The sequence below is a fragment of the Vipera ursinii genome (genome assembly GCF_947247035.1).
Source record: "Vipera ursinii genome assembly, chromosome: 8".
Classification (NCBI taxonomy): domain Eukaryota; kingdom Metazoa; phylum Chordata; class Lepidosauria; order Squamata; family Viperidae; genus Vipera; species Vipera ursinii.
The window spans coordinates 24111859-24128794 of record NC_139519.1 but is presented as its reverse complement, the minus strand read 5'-3'; the positions used below and the strand labels follow the sequence as shown (position 1 = coordinate 24128794).

General features: G+C 42.0%; 2 protein-coding genes across 5 annotated transcripts in view; one reads left to right on the top strand and one right to left on the bottom strand.

Moving 5' to 3' along the window:
- Nucleotides 1–16936, bottom strand: part of DRC12 (dynein regulatory complex subunit 12 homolog) — a 204505-nt gene that overhangs the window by 12752 nt on the left and 174817 nt on the right. The window lies entirely within an intron of this gene.
- CBL (Cbl proto-oncogene) overlaps nucleotides 1–16936 on the top strand; it is a 31176-nt gene that overhangs the window by 3662 nt on the left and 10578 nt on the right. For all 4 annotated transcript variants that reach the window (XR_014493199.1, XR_014493200.1, XM_083368665.1 and 1 more), the window contains exons 2-8: nucleotides 2431–2678; nucleotides 11922–12068; nucleotides 13298–13454; nucleotides 13888–14009; nucleotides 14485–14622; nucleotides 15746–15833; nucleotides 16353–16484. Coding sequence is in view for 2 of the 4 variants with exons in the window: in XM_083368665.1 (XP_083224791.1) it covers nucleotides 2431–2678; nucleotides 11922–12068; nucleotides 13298–13454; nucleotides 13888–14009; nucleotides 14485–14622; nucleotides 15746–15833; nucleotides 16353–16484 (1032 nt within the window). In the remaining 2 variants the exon portion in view is untranslated. The remainder of the gene's footprint in view (nucleotides 1–2430; nucleotides 2679–11921; nucleotides 12069–13297; nucleotides 13455–13887; nucleotides 14010–14484; nucleotides 14623–15745; nucleotides 15834–16352; nucleotides 16485–16936) is intronic.

Genomic DNA, 16936 nt, shown 5'->3' with positions numbered 1-16936 from the left:
GAAACTATGGATAGTGAATAATGCATTAAATTTGGTACACTACTATAAATCATAGAGATAGAATATAAACTCTTAATACCCTTATTTTGGATGTGGCACAATTCCATATAGGAATGTTGTTCAGTAATGGTTTTCAATTGAAATTAAATTTGGGAAATTAATTATTTCTTTTAGTGATCAAGACTGTAGTGATATATCAACAGTGAAACATCTTACTATATAGCTGTTCTGACATTTAAAATAAATTTGATATTCTTTAAAGTCTTACTGCTGCATCTCTGTAACTATGCGGTATTTATACTCTGCTTCCATGTAATCATACAGTTTTGGGTTAGTAGGAATCATTAGGATTGCTGAGGTTCTGTGACAAAAGTGTACTTTAATATAGTATACCAAGATAACTGTTCTCATTAGCTCCTGGGAATGATACTGTACAGCTTAATTGCTTTAAGAGAAAGTTGGATTTTATATTCTGTCCTTTGAAAGTAACTAATTGAACTTAATGTTAACTAGTACTAATGAAATATAATATGGCCTTACTTTTCTGACCTGTTAACCTTTCACAGGAGATAGTTATTTTTGGTATTGGTTTCCTAGAAGTCATGGGAATGCATGTATGATGTATATAGTAATTAGATTTATGGCGTGGATAGTAGTTTGTGCCATTTCCCATTTCCCATTATTTCTGATGCAGGAACATGATTTTTCTGTGCTTTTGATTTCCTGGATGATGCTGCTGTCAGTGAATCATCTTTATTTTGAGCTATTCGGAATATAAAATGGCTTTACAAAAAATAAAGTGCATTTTTGTTCTATACTTTAGAACATGTTTTCATGGTTTTAAAGTCTTTTTAATGAAAGTATGATCAAATTCAAGCTGAGGTATAATCCATAGTTATTTTGATTGATTCCATTGTGCCCTTTCTTTGTTAGCCTATTTAGGGAGTTTATGTAATAGTATCTTGGAGCACTTTGTCCTTTATATTTTGAACTCCAGATCTTTAAACTATATACAAGTTGTTATTCTGCAGTTTTTAACAAATCCAGAGTCACATTGGATTGCATGGAGTTGCGCAGTGGCTTACAGTTATTTGAATTTTAGTCATAATGTGCATATTTTTAAAAAGAAAAATGCAGTCTACACCTTTGGTTGATGGCCTTGTTATTTGAGCATATTCCCGGCAGATTATTCTTTTAGTTAGGGAAGGTGGCTGGGGAATTCTGAAGTCTACACATCTAAAAACTGCTATGGTTGAGAAACGCCCTTTTACATAGCTCCTAAGGAAGGGTTTCTAGAATTAGAACAGAATAATGTGATATTTTGGATGAACTATATCCTTGCTTGTACTAAACAGAACATCGTGAGCTTACTGGTCAGCTAAAGCTACAACTGATAAAAATAACTGATTAGCTGTTTCACAGCCCATTTCCCTTTTGATAGTTTAGGTGCCAAGTGCTATCTGCGCTTTAAGATTATTCTCACAAGCCTTGTAATGTTTACAGTATAGCAGTAGTCTACCTACAGTAACTCCTTCTTCCCTTATCCCAGTTTTAGTACATTGTGTCAAATAGCAAAATGTGGTCTCTTGCAGTAAATAAAATTGTTTCATCAGGTCTTTCTTTTTTAGAAAAAACTTCTTGAGCATAGAAAAGTTTCAATATTACATATCAAAGAACGGTTTGCCCTGAGCTGAGCTTTGCAAAATATTCCATGATCACACACACGCCCTCTGCTCATCTGCAGCGCTTGGCTCTTCCTTCATCTCCTGTTTCAAGTGTTGCTATAAGCTGTTGAAGTTTGTAGAGTTATAACAATGCCAAATGTAGGCTAGCAGATCCTTGGGCAAGTGTAACCCGTAACCTCTTCCTCCTCCTCTAAGCTCAAATGATTCTGGGCCGTGAATCCCTACAGGCCGTTGACTAAAAATACACGGTGGCTGTCACCCACCAAATTGCTCCACTGATAATTTGGTTAGAAATCCAACTTTGCTAAGACACCAGGCTTGAGTGGACATAGAAAGTCAAGAAGCTAGCAAATTTCTCTTAAGTGAAAACGTTTTCTTCTGTCACTATTTTGGTGCTTTGTGCACACTGAAAAAATTGGTGATGGAATAGGAGTGACTTTGACAACTTTTAAATGGCCTCTTAGTTAATGTCTTTGTGGGAGAAGTTTCTCTGGTAGCAGGTGGGCTGCACCACAAACGTCTTACCTCAAGTTTAGAGATTAGCATGTGGCGTGGTCTGAACTGAACTTTTGTAGGTTTAAAATTTGTGAATCAGAGTCCGTGGCTTACAGGTTCAACCTCTGAATCGTCATGTTTTTGAGAATTCATTAAAGCATGCTGCTGTTGTGAGAATGCGTTCTTAAATTTCAAAACAGTGCTGACCCTACGGAAGGTATTTGATTGTGTTTGCTCTTACACTTCTTAGGTTGTGCGTTTATGTCAGAACCCCAAGCTGGCACTCAAGAACAGTCCTCCCTACATTCTAGACCTGCTTCCCGACACCTACCAGCATCTGCGGACCATCCTGTCCTGCTACGAGGGAAAGATGGAGACTCTGGGAGAAAACGAATACTTCCGGGTGTTCATGGAAAACCTGATGAAGAAGACAAAGCAAACCATCAGCCTCTTTAAAGAAGGAAAAGAAAGAATGTATGAAGAGAATTCCCAGCCTAGGTAATGCTGGCCTGTGCTGGAATTTATCTGTGGCGTTGTAGAGCACGCCTGGATCCGGGGAAGTCCTCTTGCTTCTTTCAAAATTCCCTGTTTCAGTGTGCTTTTTCTTCATGTAGACTTCTGGTTTTTCCCTGAATTTTATGCTTCTCTGGCAGTCCGTCAGTCCACCTCATGAGTTGGAGGTGCTGCTCTGCTCGTCCACTCTCACTGAAATCTCCATGTCCATGCTTTAGCTTGAAGGTGCTGGGATTTGCAAGATAGATTTGTGTGCAAAAATGAGTTTGGCTGATAAAAAAAAGCATTTTACTAATGCTGTGTAAAAGTTGTACAGAAATGCTAATGTGGGGTCCTTGATCCTCTCTGATCTTGGTTGTTTTCTTGCAGGTGTTTCATTACCCCAACTGGGTCACATCATCAGTGCTGTTTTCATCAGCAAACAACCAAGATCAGAGAGCACTGAGCACTCCTTATTTCACCCCTGAGCTGCAAATATTTATCGAAATGCTGATGTGCCCTGTAGCGCCCAGTGAAAATAGGATTGTCCAAATAGAGTATCAACCAATACAATTAAGTCATATTAAGCAAGTACAGACAATGAATGTCTATGGAGGTTTTCAGTCATCCACATCATGGTTGTCCCAAAGGTGCTTTTTCAAAAGGCAACTGGACTTACTTTGTTTTGTTTGAAAATGTTTCACTTCTCATCCAAGAACCTCCTTCAGTTCCATTCGGCTCCACCCTTTAGTCAGAAGAAGTTTCATGGGTGAGAAGCGACATGTCTTCAAGCAAAAACAACGAAAGTCCAGTTGCATTTTGAAAAAGCATCCTTGGGTATAGACAATGAAGTGAGGTCAGAGAAGAATGCATGTTATAATTTTCGGCTAAAACGTGCCCTATAGTTTTCTCTATGTAATTTGGGGATGCGTTCAATATCCAGAAGCTTTCCATCTATTTATCTTGAGGACCCAGATTGTTGGGGGCAATAAGCTGACTTTGTAATAATGCCGCTTGGGTGTGTGTGTGAAAGCCCTAATAAGCAGGCATATACATAGAATGAAGGCTACTGCTAAGCTTGTAAGCCGCCCTGAGTCTTCGGAGAAGGGCGGGATATAAATGGAATTAAAATAAAAAATAAATAAAAATAAGTCACCTTTCTCTGTAGTCTCCTCAGAGAGAGTGCTATTAAAGAAACGCGGGCCTCTGCCTGTTTTTACTTTGCAGGAGGAACAGGCAATTTCCAGGCTGCTTTGAAGAGTTGGCAGGTGGCTGTTTTCATCCATGATGATCACAGTTTTTAAATTAGGGATTAAGCTTCAAGATGATCATAGGAGTTTTGAGAGGGAGGAGCTGCCTCTGAGTGTGGATTGATGCTGGAAGACACATGGGAAAAATAGCAGGCCAAGCTTTGTTCATAAAAACCATCTCTTAATATTGATGTAGAATCTGCTGTCTCCCAGTTCCGAATAGAGTCCCGAGACAGTTTTCTGTTGAATAATATTTTATAAATTGAGCATCTTTGAAACTGTTCACGGCAATTTAAGCAAGCCTGGGGCTTCATTGTTACCACAGCACAAGCAATATTTTCCACTTCTGCGTGGCCTACCTTTAGAATTAAGAAAGCATCAAGCCTTGTGGTTAGAGCCATAAATAGAGCTGGCTTCTCTCCACTGTTCTTTCAGTTAGTTTCACTTTAAGCCAGTAGCACTTTCTGCTACTTGACGTACAAAAGCTGACGTCAGGAAATTGCCGGGAAGGTGGGCTAGTTTTTGTTGAGAGTTTGGTGTCTTCAAGGCCTTGGAAAGCTGTCAAATGGCATTTTCATGTTTTTGTCTTTTTAAAAAAAATCATTATTAGGAAGCCATAGTTAGTCTTTTTTGTGGTATGTAAGTCAGTCACTATCTCTGGGTAAGATGCCAGGAATTCAATAGAGCATTGGTTACCTTGAGCAGTGTCAGTGAACAGTACAGATTAAGTATGACGGTTAGTGGGGAAGAGGCCCTTGGATCATTATTATGAGTCATTTACTGTGTACATTTGCAACTGGAATGGGATTTGTTCCTAAGACCTCAGCCTTCCCTGTTGCTCTCAAGGATGAGAGGCAAGAGATCAAATACCATGTTGGTACATTGTTAGTAGTAAAGATAGATCAGGGCTTATTTTTAACAGATCCTCAGAGAGGTTTGCAGAGAATTTGCCTGAATCCAAATCCCCGAGAGGTTACTACTTGATTTTGAACACGGGTCATAAAAATTAATGCCTCAGTCATTGCTCGGAGGTCAAGGTTTCAACTGTTGACGATATATGTTGACTGTAAAATGGCATATTAAAAGAATGTCCAGTTCTAAAAAATGTTTTCCCAAGATTTGTAAATCTCCCCCCTCTTTTTAATGAAAACTTAATTTGGCATAGTAAGGAGTGATGAGCATTTAAAGCCAATAGCCAATGTATTGAGTTCTTGCCTCGTCCTGTGGTGAGACTGGGGGCTCGGCTGTCTGTGCAAGATGTCATGCTTGTCTTTAGCTGTAGGGACTACACTAGGAACAAATCCATACAGAAAAAAGCTGCAGATATACCAAGTGTTTTTATACGTATGAAATGTGCGTAGCTTCATGAAGGAAGGAAGCTGATCTTATTCAGGCTTCTTTTTTAAAAAAAAAAGCACTTTTGAAATATGCCTGGCTACAACCACCATTCGGAAGCAAATTCGCCACTAATCATTTCGTTTCTTAATGTGAGGAGCTGGATCAGAAAAACACAATAAGGCATTGTTGAGGCAGTCTGTCTGAATCTGCTGCAAAAAAAAAAATTAAAAAAAATTGCCTGCCCCTTCCTTCAAATTAACCAGGCACTTCAGAATGTAGGAACCTTGTACAACTCACTTCTGCATTTCAATTAGCGCTCCTTAGAGACTAAGTTCAAAAGCTGCCCATAGAAAAAGAAGACGTCTTACTTGCCAGATTGCCACATAGGAACGTGAATTGTTTGCTGTCTAAAGAGATCTGCTGGAATGAAGAAAATATATTTCAGTGTTGGTCTGTAGTACTCAAGAGAGAAATGGGCAAACACCTCCTGTGTCCATTCTGCAGTCCCGGCTTTTCTTTTAAAATTGCTTGTAAAGAGTTTAAACATGGTCATGAATAAAAAAAGATGGGGGGGAGCGCTTATTAACAATCCATCAGCCTTTCCCAAACTGGTAGCTTCCTGATGAATGGGACTTCAGTCCCCATGAGCCCAAGCTAACCATGGCTATTGGTTGTGTGGTCTGGAGGACATCAAGTTGGGAGGTCAGGAAATGGGAAGTGCTGTGTTAGGTACCAAGGTGGAATGGAGGATTAGAAACAAATATATTGTTGGTTTTTAATGTTAAAGAAAGTTCCATGGTTAAGCTTTTATTTTTATCTTTATCTTGATTCATGTGCCTGCTGTGAATTTTATGCCAGTGCAGTTTACAGTTTTACAGTTTTATTTAATTTATATACCGCCCTTCTCCTTGGTGGGGACTCAGGGCGGTTCACAGGGCATATATAAAAAAAGACAATACAAAAATTAAAAAAAAGATTAAACCCATGCCCAGTTAAAAACAGTGAACAAATCTAAAACAACTATTAAAACCCATCCCCGTCAGGCCAGACCAGCTATTTCAAATAGGTGGGTCTTCAGGTCACGACGGAAAGTTCGGAGGTCTGGTGCCATCCGGAGCTCCACCGGCAGTTGGTTCCATAATGCCGGAGCGCCCACAGAGAAGGCCCTCCCCCTGGGGGCCACCAGTCGGCATTCCCTGACTGGCGGCACCCTGAGGAGGCCCTCTCTGTGGGAACGCACAGGGCGGAGGGGAGTTGACGCCGGCAGCAGGTGGTCCCTGAGGTATCCCGGACCCATGCCATGTAAGGACTTAAAGATCGTTACCAAAACCTTGAACCTCACCCGAAAGACAACTGGTAACCAATGCAGCTCGCGGAGCAAAGGTGTAACATGGGAGTACCGGGAAACTCCCAAGACAACTCTCGCGGCCGCATTCTGTACCAGTTGGAGCCTCCGAGTGGTCTTCAAGGGAAGCCCCATGTAGAGAGCATTACAGTAGTCAAGGCGAGAGGTCACGAGCGCATGAGTGACCGTACACAGGGCATCCCGGTTCAGATAGGGCCGCAACTGGCGCACCAGGCGAACCTGGGCGAAAGCCCCCCTAGTCACGGCCACTATATGATCTTCCAGGGTGAGCCGTGAATCTAGGAGGACTCCCAAGTTGCGAGCCCTATCCACTGCTGCTAATTGGAGCAAAGTAGAACTTCAAATTGCGTCTTGAAAAGCCAGATTGAAAGTAGTTGTGCATTTATTTTTTTACAAAGTTGATTACTATGGGAAACAGGCTCTGAAGCTGAGAGCGACGATGACGAAGGAGCCCACCTCCCCTCTCACTCAGACCATGACAGCAGGAAGTGTCTAAATGTCAACGTATGATTTTTAAATAGGACTACTCAGCACTCATGAGGGATGAATTCACAACAGCAGGATAGTTGTAGCTTTCCTGCAATATTCTGTCATTGGAAGGCCATCCAGTAATTTAACTACCTTGGTGGAATCTGTTAGTTGGATCAGGGATGAAAAAGCACATGGCTGACAGGGGGCATCGTTCGGGTGAGGCCTGAGTTTTTAAGAAATGCACTGTGTCCATGTTTGATGCATTGTGAAAGCCAACCTGAAGGACTTATGGTGGGGCAAAGTTCCAGAGTTAAAGTTTCAGTAAACGTTTATGGTAAAATTACAAGCTCCAACTAGTTACTTTCCACGCAGTCCTCATATTTATGGCTACTTCGTTCCACTTACCAAACGTGGCTGAAACATTACTGTCCTTTCAAAGTAAAAAGGGAACTGTTGGCAGCGTTGAATCCTTTTGAGGCAAAAAAAAAAAATGTTCTCCAGCTGTAGAGACAACCGAGCTGCTGAAACATGTCGTTTACTTTCCTCTACTGGCATTGATTAGGCCAGTGGTCCCCAACTGTGGAAAACTATTTTTCCGTGGACCGGGTGGGGGAGTAGTTTCGTGTGCTACCTAGATACCACGCATGCGCAGATGAAGCTTCCCTCGCTTCCTTGGCCTGGTTCCTATTGGGCCGCAGACCGGTCCTGGTCCAGGTCCACAGACCAAGGTTTGGGGAAGATCCGACAACCTTCTAATTTGACAAGAAAAGCTCACTAAACGAATTCTTCCAACACTTTTTCTCCTGAGATCCAGTGCCCATATAACCTAATTTTCCTGCGTAGCTAACTGCCTACCGGAGACAGGCAGTTAAGATTATTTTATCTGACTCAAGTTGCTGTTGCAGCAAGCAGGCACAGGATGCTGAGATAACATCACAAGTTGGCGTTGCGTGCACACTTATTGAGTTTTTTCCAGATGTAGCAACTCATAGCTTGAGATGGAAGAATTCAGCCAGATGCCTTCGCTTGTGGTGGCCATTGCCCGCTCTACGTGTGGCAGGATAACCCTGGGCTGAATAAAAACCTCCCCAAGAGACTGGTGGCTTTGCGCTCTCACTTTCTCTGAGTGATAGAAAGGACAGGAGGAAGTAAAGCTAGGATGCTTGTCTCATCTCCCCGGCCACGCGCTGCTTTGCTTCACAAACGTCTAAACTATTTGAAAATGCTGTCATTAAATGTTTCCATTTGGTTAGACTCAATGAAGTCAAGGAAAATTTCAACATTGAGAGGAAGACGGAGCTGGAGAATAAGGAGGGAGACTCTGAATATCCATTGCTTCCTTAGCAATATCAATATGCCTACTCTGTCAAATTGTATTGAGATACGGTTTCTGAAAGGTTGGATTTGGACATTTGGCAGGCCTGTGTTCTTTCGCTTTTCAGAAGGAAACTCTAGATAAGGTTCTAACATTGTGGTCTAAAAAAAAAAATCACACCGTACTTTGTCACCCCTGAGACGCATAACTCATATTCTGCTCCACACACATGCAGATTTTCTAACCAGCTTCCGTCAATCTGCAAAAGACCCCAACCAGCCAGGAAGAAGGGATCCATTTGCAATGATCTTTACTTTACCGGCATGAAGTCAAATGCGCACCCTGCCCCTGTTTGTAGAGACTTGGCTTTTCCTTATAAACAACTTGCATCTTTTATCAGTCTGTGAATTGAACCCTTCCGCCCCTGAGCCAGCACATCTGGCTTCCTTGAGGAAAAAAAAATTGGTCTGTGTTTAAATCTAATAACAGAGCAGATTAGTAGAAATAACATGCATTACCTTTCTGCGGGGGTAGCAGTCTTCTTTCTTCTCATCCATCCCGAGTTTGGACATTTTGAATAAACAGCGATTGCAGAATCAGATTTGTTTACACAAGCTGTCCCCAGGTACATACTCCGTTTTCCTCAGCAAACGTAAACAAGGAAGCATCCTTGTTATTTTTAGACAGGATATTTATACGTTTCAGAGATCTCTCATTCTTTTAAGCCCATTCATAACATTTGTATTTATTAAGAACTCAAAACACTTCTGTTGTTTGGCTTTGTTTTGTTTACCCAATCCAACTTGTAGCCTGCCTTTTGAAACAGGCAATCATTTTGTCACAACACCGTTTGTTTACTTATGTTAGCAGTTTGGTTTTGCAAAGAATTTTATTCTAATTGTAAGATAGTGTAAGTACACACATATTTTTAGGGCTAAGGTTGAAATAGTAACGGCAGGTTTAATGTTAGTTTGAAAATTGCTCATGCTCTCTGCTAGAGCTGCTTTTAAATTTGCCGACTATATTCGTTCTTCTCTTAAGGAAGTATCTTAATACATCTAGCAAATTCCTTAGGGAATATTGTAGAAGATCAGGAACCTTACTTATAAATGGTATGCCACATAGCTTTAGTCTACAATGTATTGCAGCTGCTACATATTTTTTAAAAAATGCTATACCCAAAAGAGAGAAAATCTGTGAAGTGTTTAAAGGCTGTATCAATGCCGATTATCATGCATGTCTTCCCTTCCTTAACTTAGCTTCTGCTAGTCATATGACTGGAATTAGCAGTATATGGTAGTAACTGCTGAGAGATTTCCTGGTGTTTCTCTACTTGAAGTTGCCTTGTATTCCAGAGAGTTAGAATATCTAGCTCCCCCACCCCACCCCCCTGCCCTATAATTTGAAAAACTTGCTTAACCTGGATTTGTAATGGTTGTCTTGATGTATAATTTCAGGAAAGGTGATGCAAAGCAGACATGTTTTCTGCACAGGCATCAACAGATTGAGGGCAGCTTTTCTGCTGAATATAATGGACTAAAAACTGTTCTTCAGGAGAACTTCTGGGAATTTCTGGAGGAGCTAGTTGGATGTGTGAAGGGACGGCATTGAAGATTTATGGGTGCAAAGAAGGATAGAACGGGTTGACATCCCAGGGACTTCTGCAAGACAAGCTGTTATCACGGTAGAATGCTTTTTATCCAGCAAACAGGAAGCCGGAAAAGAACAGCCTGCTTCAGGTCAGAGGCAAAGCAGCAGAAAGCTGAACTTAGGGAAACGAGGCCCTGTTAAAGGCTGCAGTGGGGCTGAGTGCTTGTTTGACCTCTTGACGTTTTGCAAAACCTCTGGAGCCAAAAAAGCAACGAAGAACTGAAGAGGACAGCCAAGCAGAGAGAAGTGAAAAACAGAACCTCCTTTGCTTTGATGTGGTGTTAATTTTTAATTCTGTCGAGCTACGTTGTCTTCTGGAGTTGGTGCACAAAGTCTCAACTCCACCTCTATGGATCTGAGGCTCACCACTCTGGCCCAGAGGGAAGACTTGTATCATCTCACCAGCTGCCCTGGCTGTGCCTTTCACTTCATATTTTGAGACTGTCCAGAGTGATTGACTACCTAGAAGCATTAGCTTCGCTCACTTCTTTCTTTGGTTCTTCTGGGAGGTCCTCCTTGAGAACCTACATTAATTAGAAAGTGAGAATGACACCAGAACAGTGGTTGATAAGGAAAATAATAATCCGGAATAAATACACTCACAGCTAACTGCCTGAAAATTAAAACAGAGGAATTCCGTCACAGCTAGTCTACTCAACAGATTAAAAAGGCTCCCTTTTATTGCTGCTCTTGTGTAAATGTCTGCTCCTTGTGGGCATAAGTTTAGCAAGTTCCTGGTGCATCACCGGTGCTTCATAAAGGCCTGTAAGTAGAACGCACATTACGCTTAGTGTGTACTGACCGGTGCTTCTTCCAGAGGATTTTTCCATTTGACACTTAAGAAATAATTTTGCATAAATAAAATGGTCAAACCCAACGTGGTCATGACTTTCCAAAAAGTACCTGATGCTTGTTCCTTCGTTTTTTTCCTGAGACAAAAGACGCCGTATCAGTCAGACTCTCGTTAATTATTCCAGGGATAACATGGCTTTAAGGGGAGCAAATAACGTGAGGAGGCTAGCAGAAGAGATCACCCTTGGTCAAAGAAAGGGAGGGGCTTTAGGCATCTGTGGGTTTGAGGGTCCCACCCCGACTTTCCATGTGTGTGAGTAAAATAAGTTGTGTATGGCGCTAACTTCCCTTGTATTCCTCGTGGATTTAAAAGCACCCCGAGTAGCTACTCCCACTTCTTGGCATTAACTTAAAGCCCAAGAGCAGTAAGAGTGAAAGAAGAATCTTATCCTTTGAATTTGTTTGTCATCTGGCACTGTTGATGGCCATTGTGGCTGATAATTTGCTTACAGAAGCAGTCCCCTCCGTACCCTTAAATTTGCTCTTTTCTTTGTTGAGAAACTTGAGAGGGCATATGCAGAAGGTGACGGCTCTTGTGCACTCGATTATCCAAGCCTTAATTTGCTTAATAACGTATATTTAAATTATGTTTGGAATTCTTTTGAATGAAATGTGGTCTGGGCAGATGGTTACTGGATAACACTGATTGAAGGACTTGTAAACTCCTAGCTGGGTCTTCATTTTTCTGCCATACTTTCAAAGCATTTTAGGAGTCGTTCTCCTACACCCTCTGGGTAAGCAAATAAGACACCTGAAAAGATAAAGTACTGTAAAGCTAAATTTCCAAACTGCTGTGAATTAGAATCCATTGCCGTTGGCTTCAATATTAGGAAAATCAATTTGGAATGTGACTTGAAAAACTCAAAAGTTCTGGTTTCTCCTCTCATTTCCTGGGTACTTCTTTCCCATTTCTCAGCAGAATAATTTGTTTATTTAATTTATGTGTCCAGAGTAACTCTTGGGGGGGGGGCTCACAGTTACAAAGATGTGTTTTTCTGTCCTTGCAGGCGCAACCTGACCAAATTGTCTCTGATCTTCAGCCACATGCTGGCAGAACTGAAAGGCATATTTCCAAACGGACTCTTCCAAGGAGACACTTTCCGAATCACTAAAGCAGACGCAGCAGAGTTTTGGAGAAGAGCCTTTGAGGAGAAGTAAGTACAATTCTTGAAATAAGCTTCTAGGCCTCTGGCCGTTCTCTAAGCAACTCCTAACTGGACTGGAGTGGTTTGTGTCTCATGGTTTTGCCACATCCAACATACGTGAGATGGAATCCCAAAGTTACTAGACTATCAAGGCTGGGTGGAGCCATTCAAGTACTGCTTTGAAAATATCTGACTGTAGCCCCCACCCTTAAAGGATTAAAGTATCTCTCCCCCCCCATACACATACATACTTACACAAACCTTCATGATAATCTTCAGCTTTACCCTTTCCTTGACATAAAAGAGTTGACTTTGGGGGGAAAATTGTTCATGGTTGATCTGTTGAGGAATTGAAGTTTCACTTGGCTTCAAGAGGCTAGACTACCATAACTTTAGATGTTTATCTCTAGAGATTAATTTTGATCACATTCCAGATTCATGTTTTTCCCATCTGAAATATGCACGGCATATCTGCAAATTAAGACTTATGAAATATGTGCACTCATGACCTTGCCTGCAAGCTGTTGGTTTTCCTTCATTACTTCCTTCATTTAATATCTCAGTACAGTTACTTAGATGTCAGAGATCTTGTTTAGATGCAGTTATGTGACATTCCTTCATACTGCTGCTACGTCAGTAGCTGCTTTAACCGGTTATTGGACAAATTAGAGATTATAGCTGATGCTTTTTGCTTTCACTAATTGTACATCATTTCTCTTAAAGCAGTTTATTTTTGGAACAAATGTACCTGCATTTGTCTACTTCAGTTCTTGTGCTTGTGAATCTGTTTGCGTGGACAGACTGCCTATTAACTTGGATGGTTTTAAGACCAATTTGTGGAGGACATCATAATCTCCAGTATCAGAAGTGATGCGTGCTTGAATGTTTATAGCCAGGGAGCATGAGTGGGACAGAGCGGTTGAGCTTCTGTCTTGTTCAGGGACTTCCTAGGGCAGTGTTTCCCAACCGTAGCCATTTTAAGACATGTGGACTTCAACTCCCAGAAGACCTCAGCCAGCCACTCGATAGACTCAATCCTGGCTGGCTGGGGTATTCTGGGGGTTGAAGTCCACACATCTTAAAATGGCTAAGGTTGGGAAAAACTGTCCTATATGAATCTGATTGGCTCCTCTAGGAAAGACAACCCTGGGTGGAAGGAAGTCTTTTGTTTGATTTAGCAGATATTTTAAGTCCTTGTCATGCAAAGGAAACCCAGTATTTTTTTATCCCACCGCTAGGACCATTGTCCCATGGAAAACCTTCCGCCAAGCCCTACATGAAGTTCACCCTATCAGTTCCGGCCTGGAAGCCATGGCATTGAAATCAACCATTGACCTGACATGCAACGATTACATTTCAGTGTTTGAATTTGATATTTTTACCCGTCTGTTTCAGGTAAGTTTTTTTTTTAAAAAAAAATATTATTGTTAAGCCATGATTTTCTCAAATACTGATGTTGGTTCACCACTGAAACAGCTTTCTCATTCTTCTGTCAAAATTGCTGATCTTCTTGTACAGCTGCAACCTTCTCTCCATTTATTGGTTTCCTTGCTTCCCAAATCTCTCTGCTTTCTGCTGTCAGTTTAGGTTTCTGGGATCAGGAGGATTGGTACCCTGGCATGAGCTTTGAAGTGATGTATTGCCATGCCCCATTGGAGTGCAGTTAAATTCTCTGCTGCCATTTGAAATGTAACAGTTGTGGTTGAACGTGTGCTAAATTCACTGAGGGGAATGTGACTGCATGGGAAGTGGAATGAACTACAAATGGAAGGGCTATTATTTTCTTCTTAAAATAACTGCCTATCTTTTCACCCACCCACCCACCCAGCCCTGGTCTTCTTTGCTCCGAAACTGGAATAGCCTTGCGGTGACTCATCCTGGCTATATGGCATTCCTGACCTACGATGAGGTCAAAGCCCGTCTTCAGAAGTTCATTCACAAGCCTGGAAGGTGAGTGCTTCAAAGCGGCCTTTCTAATCTCAAGTCATGTGCTGGTTCAGCATTTTATATAAAAGATAGTTGATAGCAGGGATGTCCTAAATTTAAAGCACCATAAATTGCAGTTGTAGGCATATCGATTATTAATTTGTTAATCAAGTTTCGATACCGTCCATCTCACTGACTGGTAGACTCTGGGTGGTTTACAAAATCATAAATTTCCTCCAAACTTAGACATTCCTCAGTACAGAATGCCCCTACAAGGGTGATCAAGCCAACTTAGAGTATCGAAGAAGTAAGGGACATCCTTGCCATGATTGTTAATGCCCATTGAAAGAAGAATTCAGATAATTATGATTGCCAGGATGGGGGAAAAGAGATTTTCTACTGACCTGTTATTCAAAACAGGCTTTATATGTAGGAAGTTCAAGTTCAGCTCCGTGTTCGTTCAGCTGTCACCGTGTGTCCTTTTTTTGGGTTGTTTTAGTTACATATTTCGTCTGAGTTGCACCCGACTTGGTCAGTGGGCCATTGGCTATGTCACTGCAGATGGAAACATCCTCCAGACGATTCCCCACAACAAACCTCTTTTTCAAGCACTGATTGATGGCTTCAGGGAAGGCTTGTAAGTGACTTGTTTTTGTGTCGTGCTGTTCTTTTTTCAGTTGAGGTTTCTGTATAGGCAATCCTTGATTTATGATCGCAGTTGAGCCCAGGATTTTGGTTGTAAGTCATTGTGATCATAAGCCAAATCACCATGTGCTGGGCTTGATTTTACGATGGTTGTTAACTGAGTCACCGCAGTCTTTACGCAATTCACACATACTTTTAAGTCACAATCCTGCTTAACCAGTGAGCATTTTTCCCTGTAAAAAGGGCAGAAACCCTCGAAATGCAATTGCATGACCACGGGGGTAAGGGGTGGGGAACAGTCATAACATTGAGGACGAGCCATAAATAACTTTTCTTGAGTCCATCATAACTTCAGATGCTTGTTAAGCAACCGGTTGTAAATGGAGGACTCCCTGTAAGTGGAAAACAGAATAGGAATTCAGTCTGTTCTGTCCTAGAGAAGCTGAAGAGCATCTGAAACTTCTTAGCTCTTTCTCTGAAACCCAACCTGGCTGTTGGGCTTGTCCTAATATAACCTGCCTTATCAGGCATCTGAATTCAAGGTTGTGTACAGTCCTTAGATGTGCAACAGATTTGAGTTTCTCTCTCCAGCCCTGTGGGGTTTGTCAGATAGGCATCAGTCGCAAAGCACAGCAACATCCAAAAGATGGCAGGTGTGTCAGGGGCCTCATTGTGCAAAAGAGGCAGTTATGAACTTGCACAATGATCTCAGATGCCAATAGGTGTGTTGCCTTATTTGCATGGTGATGTTACGATGGACGTGGCATCATTCCCCAGGCCTCCTAGAGCAAATCAGTGCAAGCTTCCTTAAAATACCAGACCTTTGATTGGCTAAAGCACTCCAACAGGTTTGGCTCTGAGCAGCTCGAAACGAAGAGAGACCTGTTCCGTTTTAATCAATAAGGGAATCACAAGTCAAAAATTATTTTCCCACATTTGGGGCCTTGTGAGGTCTTTTTTTTAAAAAACAACAACAACCTCCTTTTTTCATAATTAAATGTATCTCCTAATTCAGCTCTCTGCAAGAATGTCATCCCTCCCACTTGTTGTGAGACTCTGCTGTGTCCGGCTATATCTTTCTTTTAAAATAAATACTCTTTGTATCTCTCCTGTAGTTACTTATATCCCGATGGAAGAAACCAGAATCCTGACCTGACCGGCCTGTGTGAGCCCACGCCTCAGGACCACATTAAAGTCACGCAGGTGAACGGAGATCACTTATTTCTTCTCCATTCCTTCCATCTAGTCCAGGGGTCTCCAAACTCGGCAACTTTTAAGACTTGTGGACTTCCATTCCCAGAATGGTGGCTGAGGAATTCTGGAAGTCCACAAGTCTTCAAAGTTGCCAAGATTGGAGACCCCATCATAGTCTTACACTTAGAAAAAGTACAGAAAGTGCACAAAGGCTTGTGTGGAGTCTACATTTGGAGAAAAGGGTGCTGAATGGAGTAGTGAGGAATGTGGGTTAGAGAGCACTTTCTTTTATCAGATTTTCCATCTCTTGCAACGCTTGCAAGTTTGGAGTCCTTGCAGTCACGATTTAAGAATCGCACCCTGTTCCACTCATGGTACTCCTATCTTTTGAAATAAGTGGCCATCGATGAATTTTTTTAAAAATTAAAAAAAATGCATTGCAAGCTTTAAACCTCTCTGTGGCCCTTGTTGAAGCTGAATTTTTGAAAGGCTCTTTACCTCTGCCCCTCTCTGGCTTCTTACCCTCAGGAGCAGTACGAACTGTACTGTGAGATGGGCTCCACCTTCCAGCTCTGTAAAATCTGTGCCGAAAACGACAAAGATGTGAAGATCGAACCTTGCGGTCACCTCATGTGCACCTCTTGTCTCACGTCGTGGCAGGTATGGGAGTTGCCCCTTCTCAGAGCCCCACTTCGTGGAACACAAGCCTGCTGCCGCCTGTGCATAAAGGGGCAGCTGGCCGGTTTGCCCGGCTGGGCGTGTTGTGTCGCAGCTTTGCCCACTTTTGCAAAAGGCAGCTGGAATGGCAGTCTTTTTGGCTAGGCTGTGTCAGCTGTCATGCAGTTGTGCTCCAGTGCGTTTATGCAGCGAAAATGAGTGTTATGAATATGGAGTGGGTGACTTGTGCAGCTACCTTGAAGGAGACAACGGTGTTTATGTGTGTGTGTGTGTGTGTGAGAGAGAGAGAGAGAGAGGGAGGGATGCACCATTTGATTTTTCTTTCTCTTTCTTTGGCTGTTCCCATAAGGCCTCTAGTCATCCATTCAGGCTGGTTAATCTCCTACTGCAATAGCAAGTTATAAGTTCCACCCTCCCTCCCTCCCTCCCTCCTG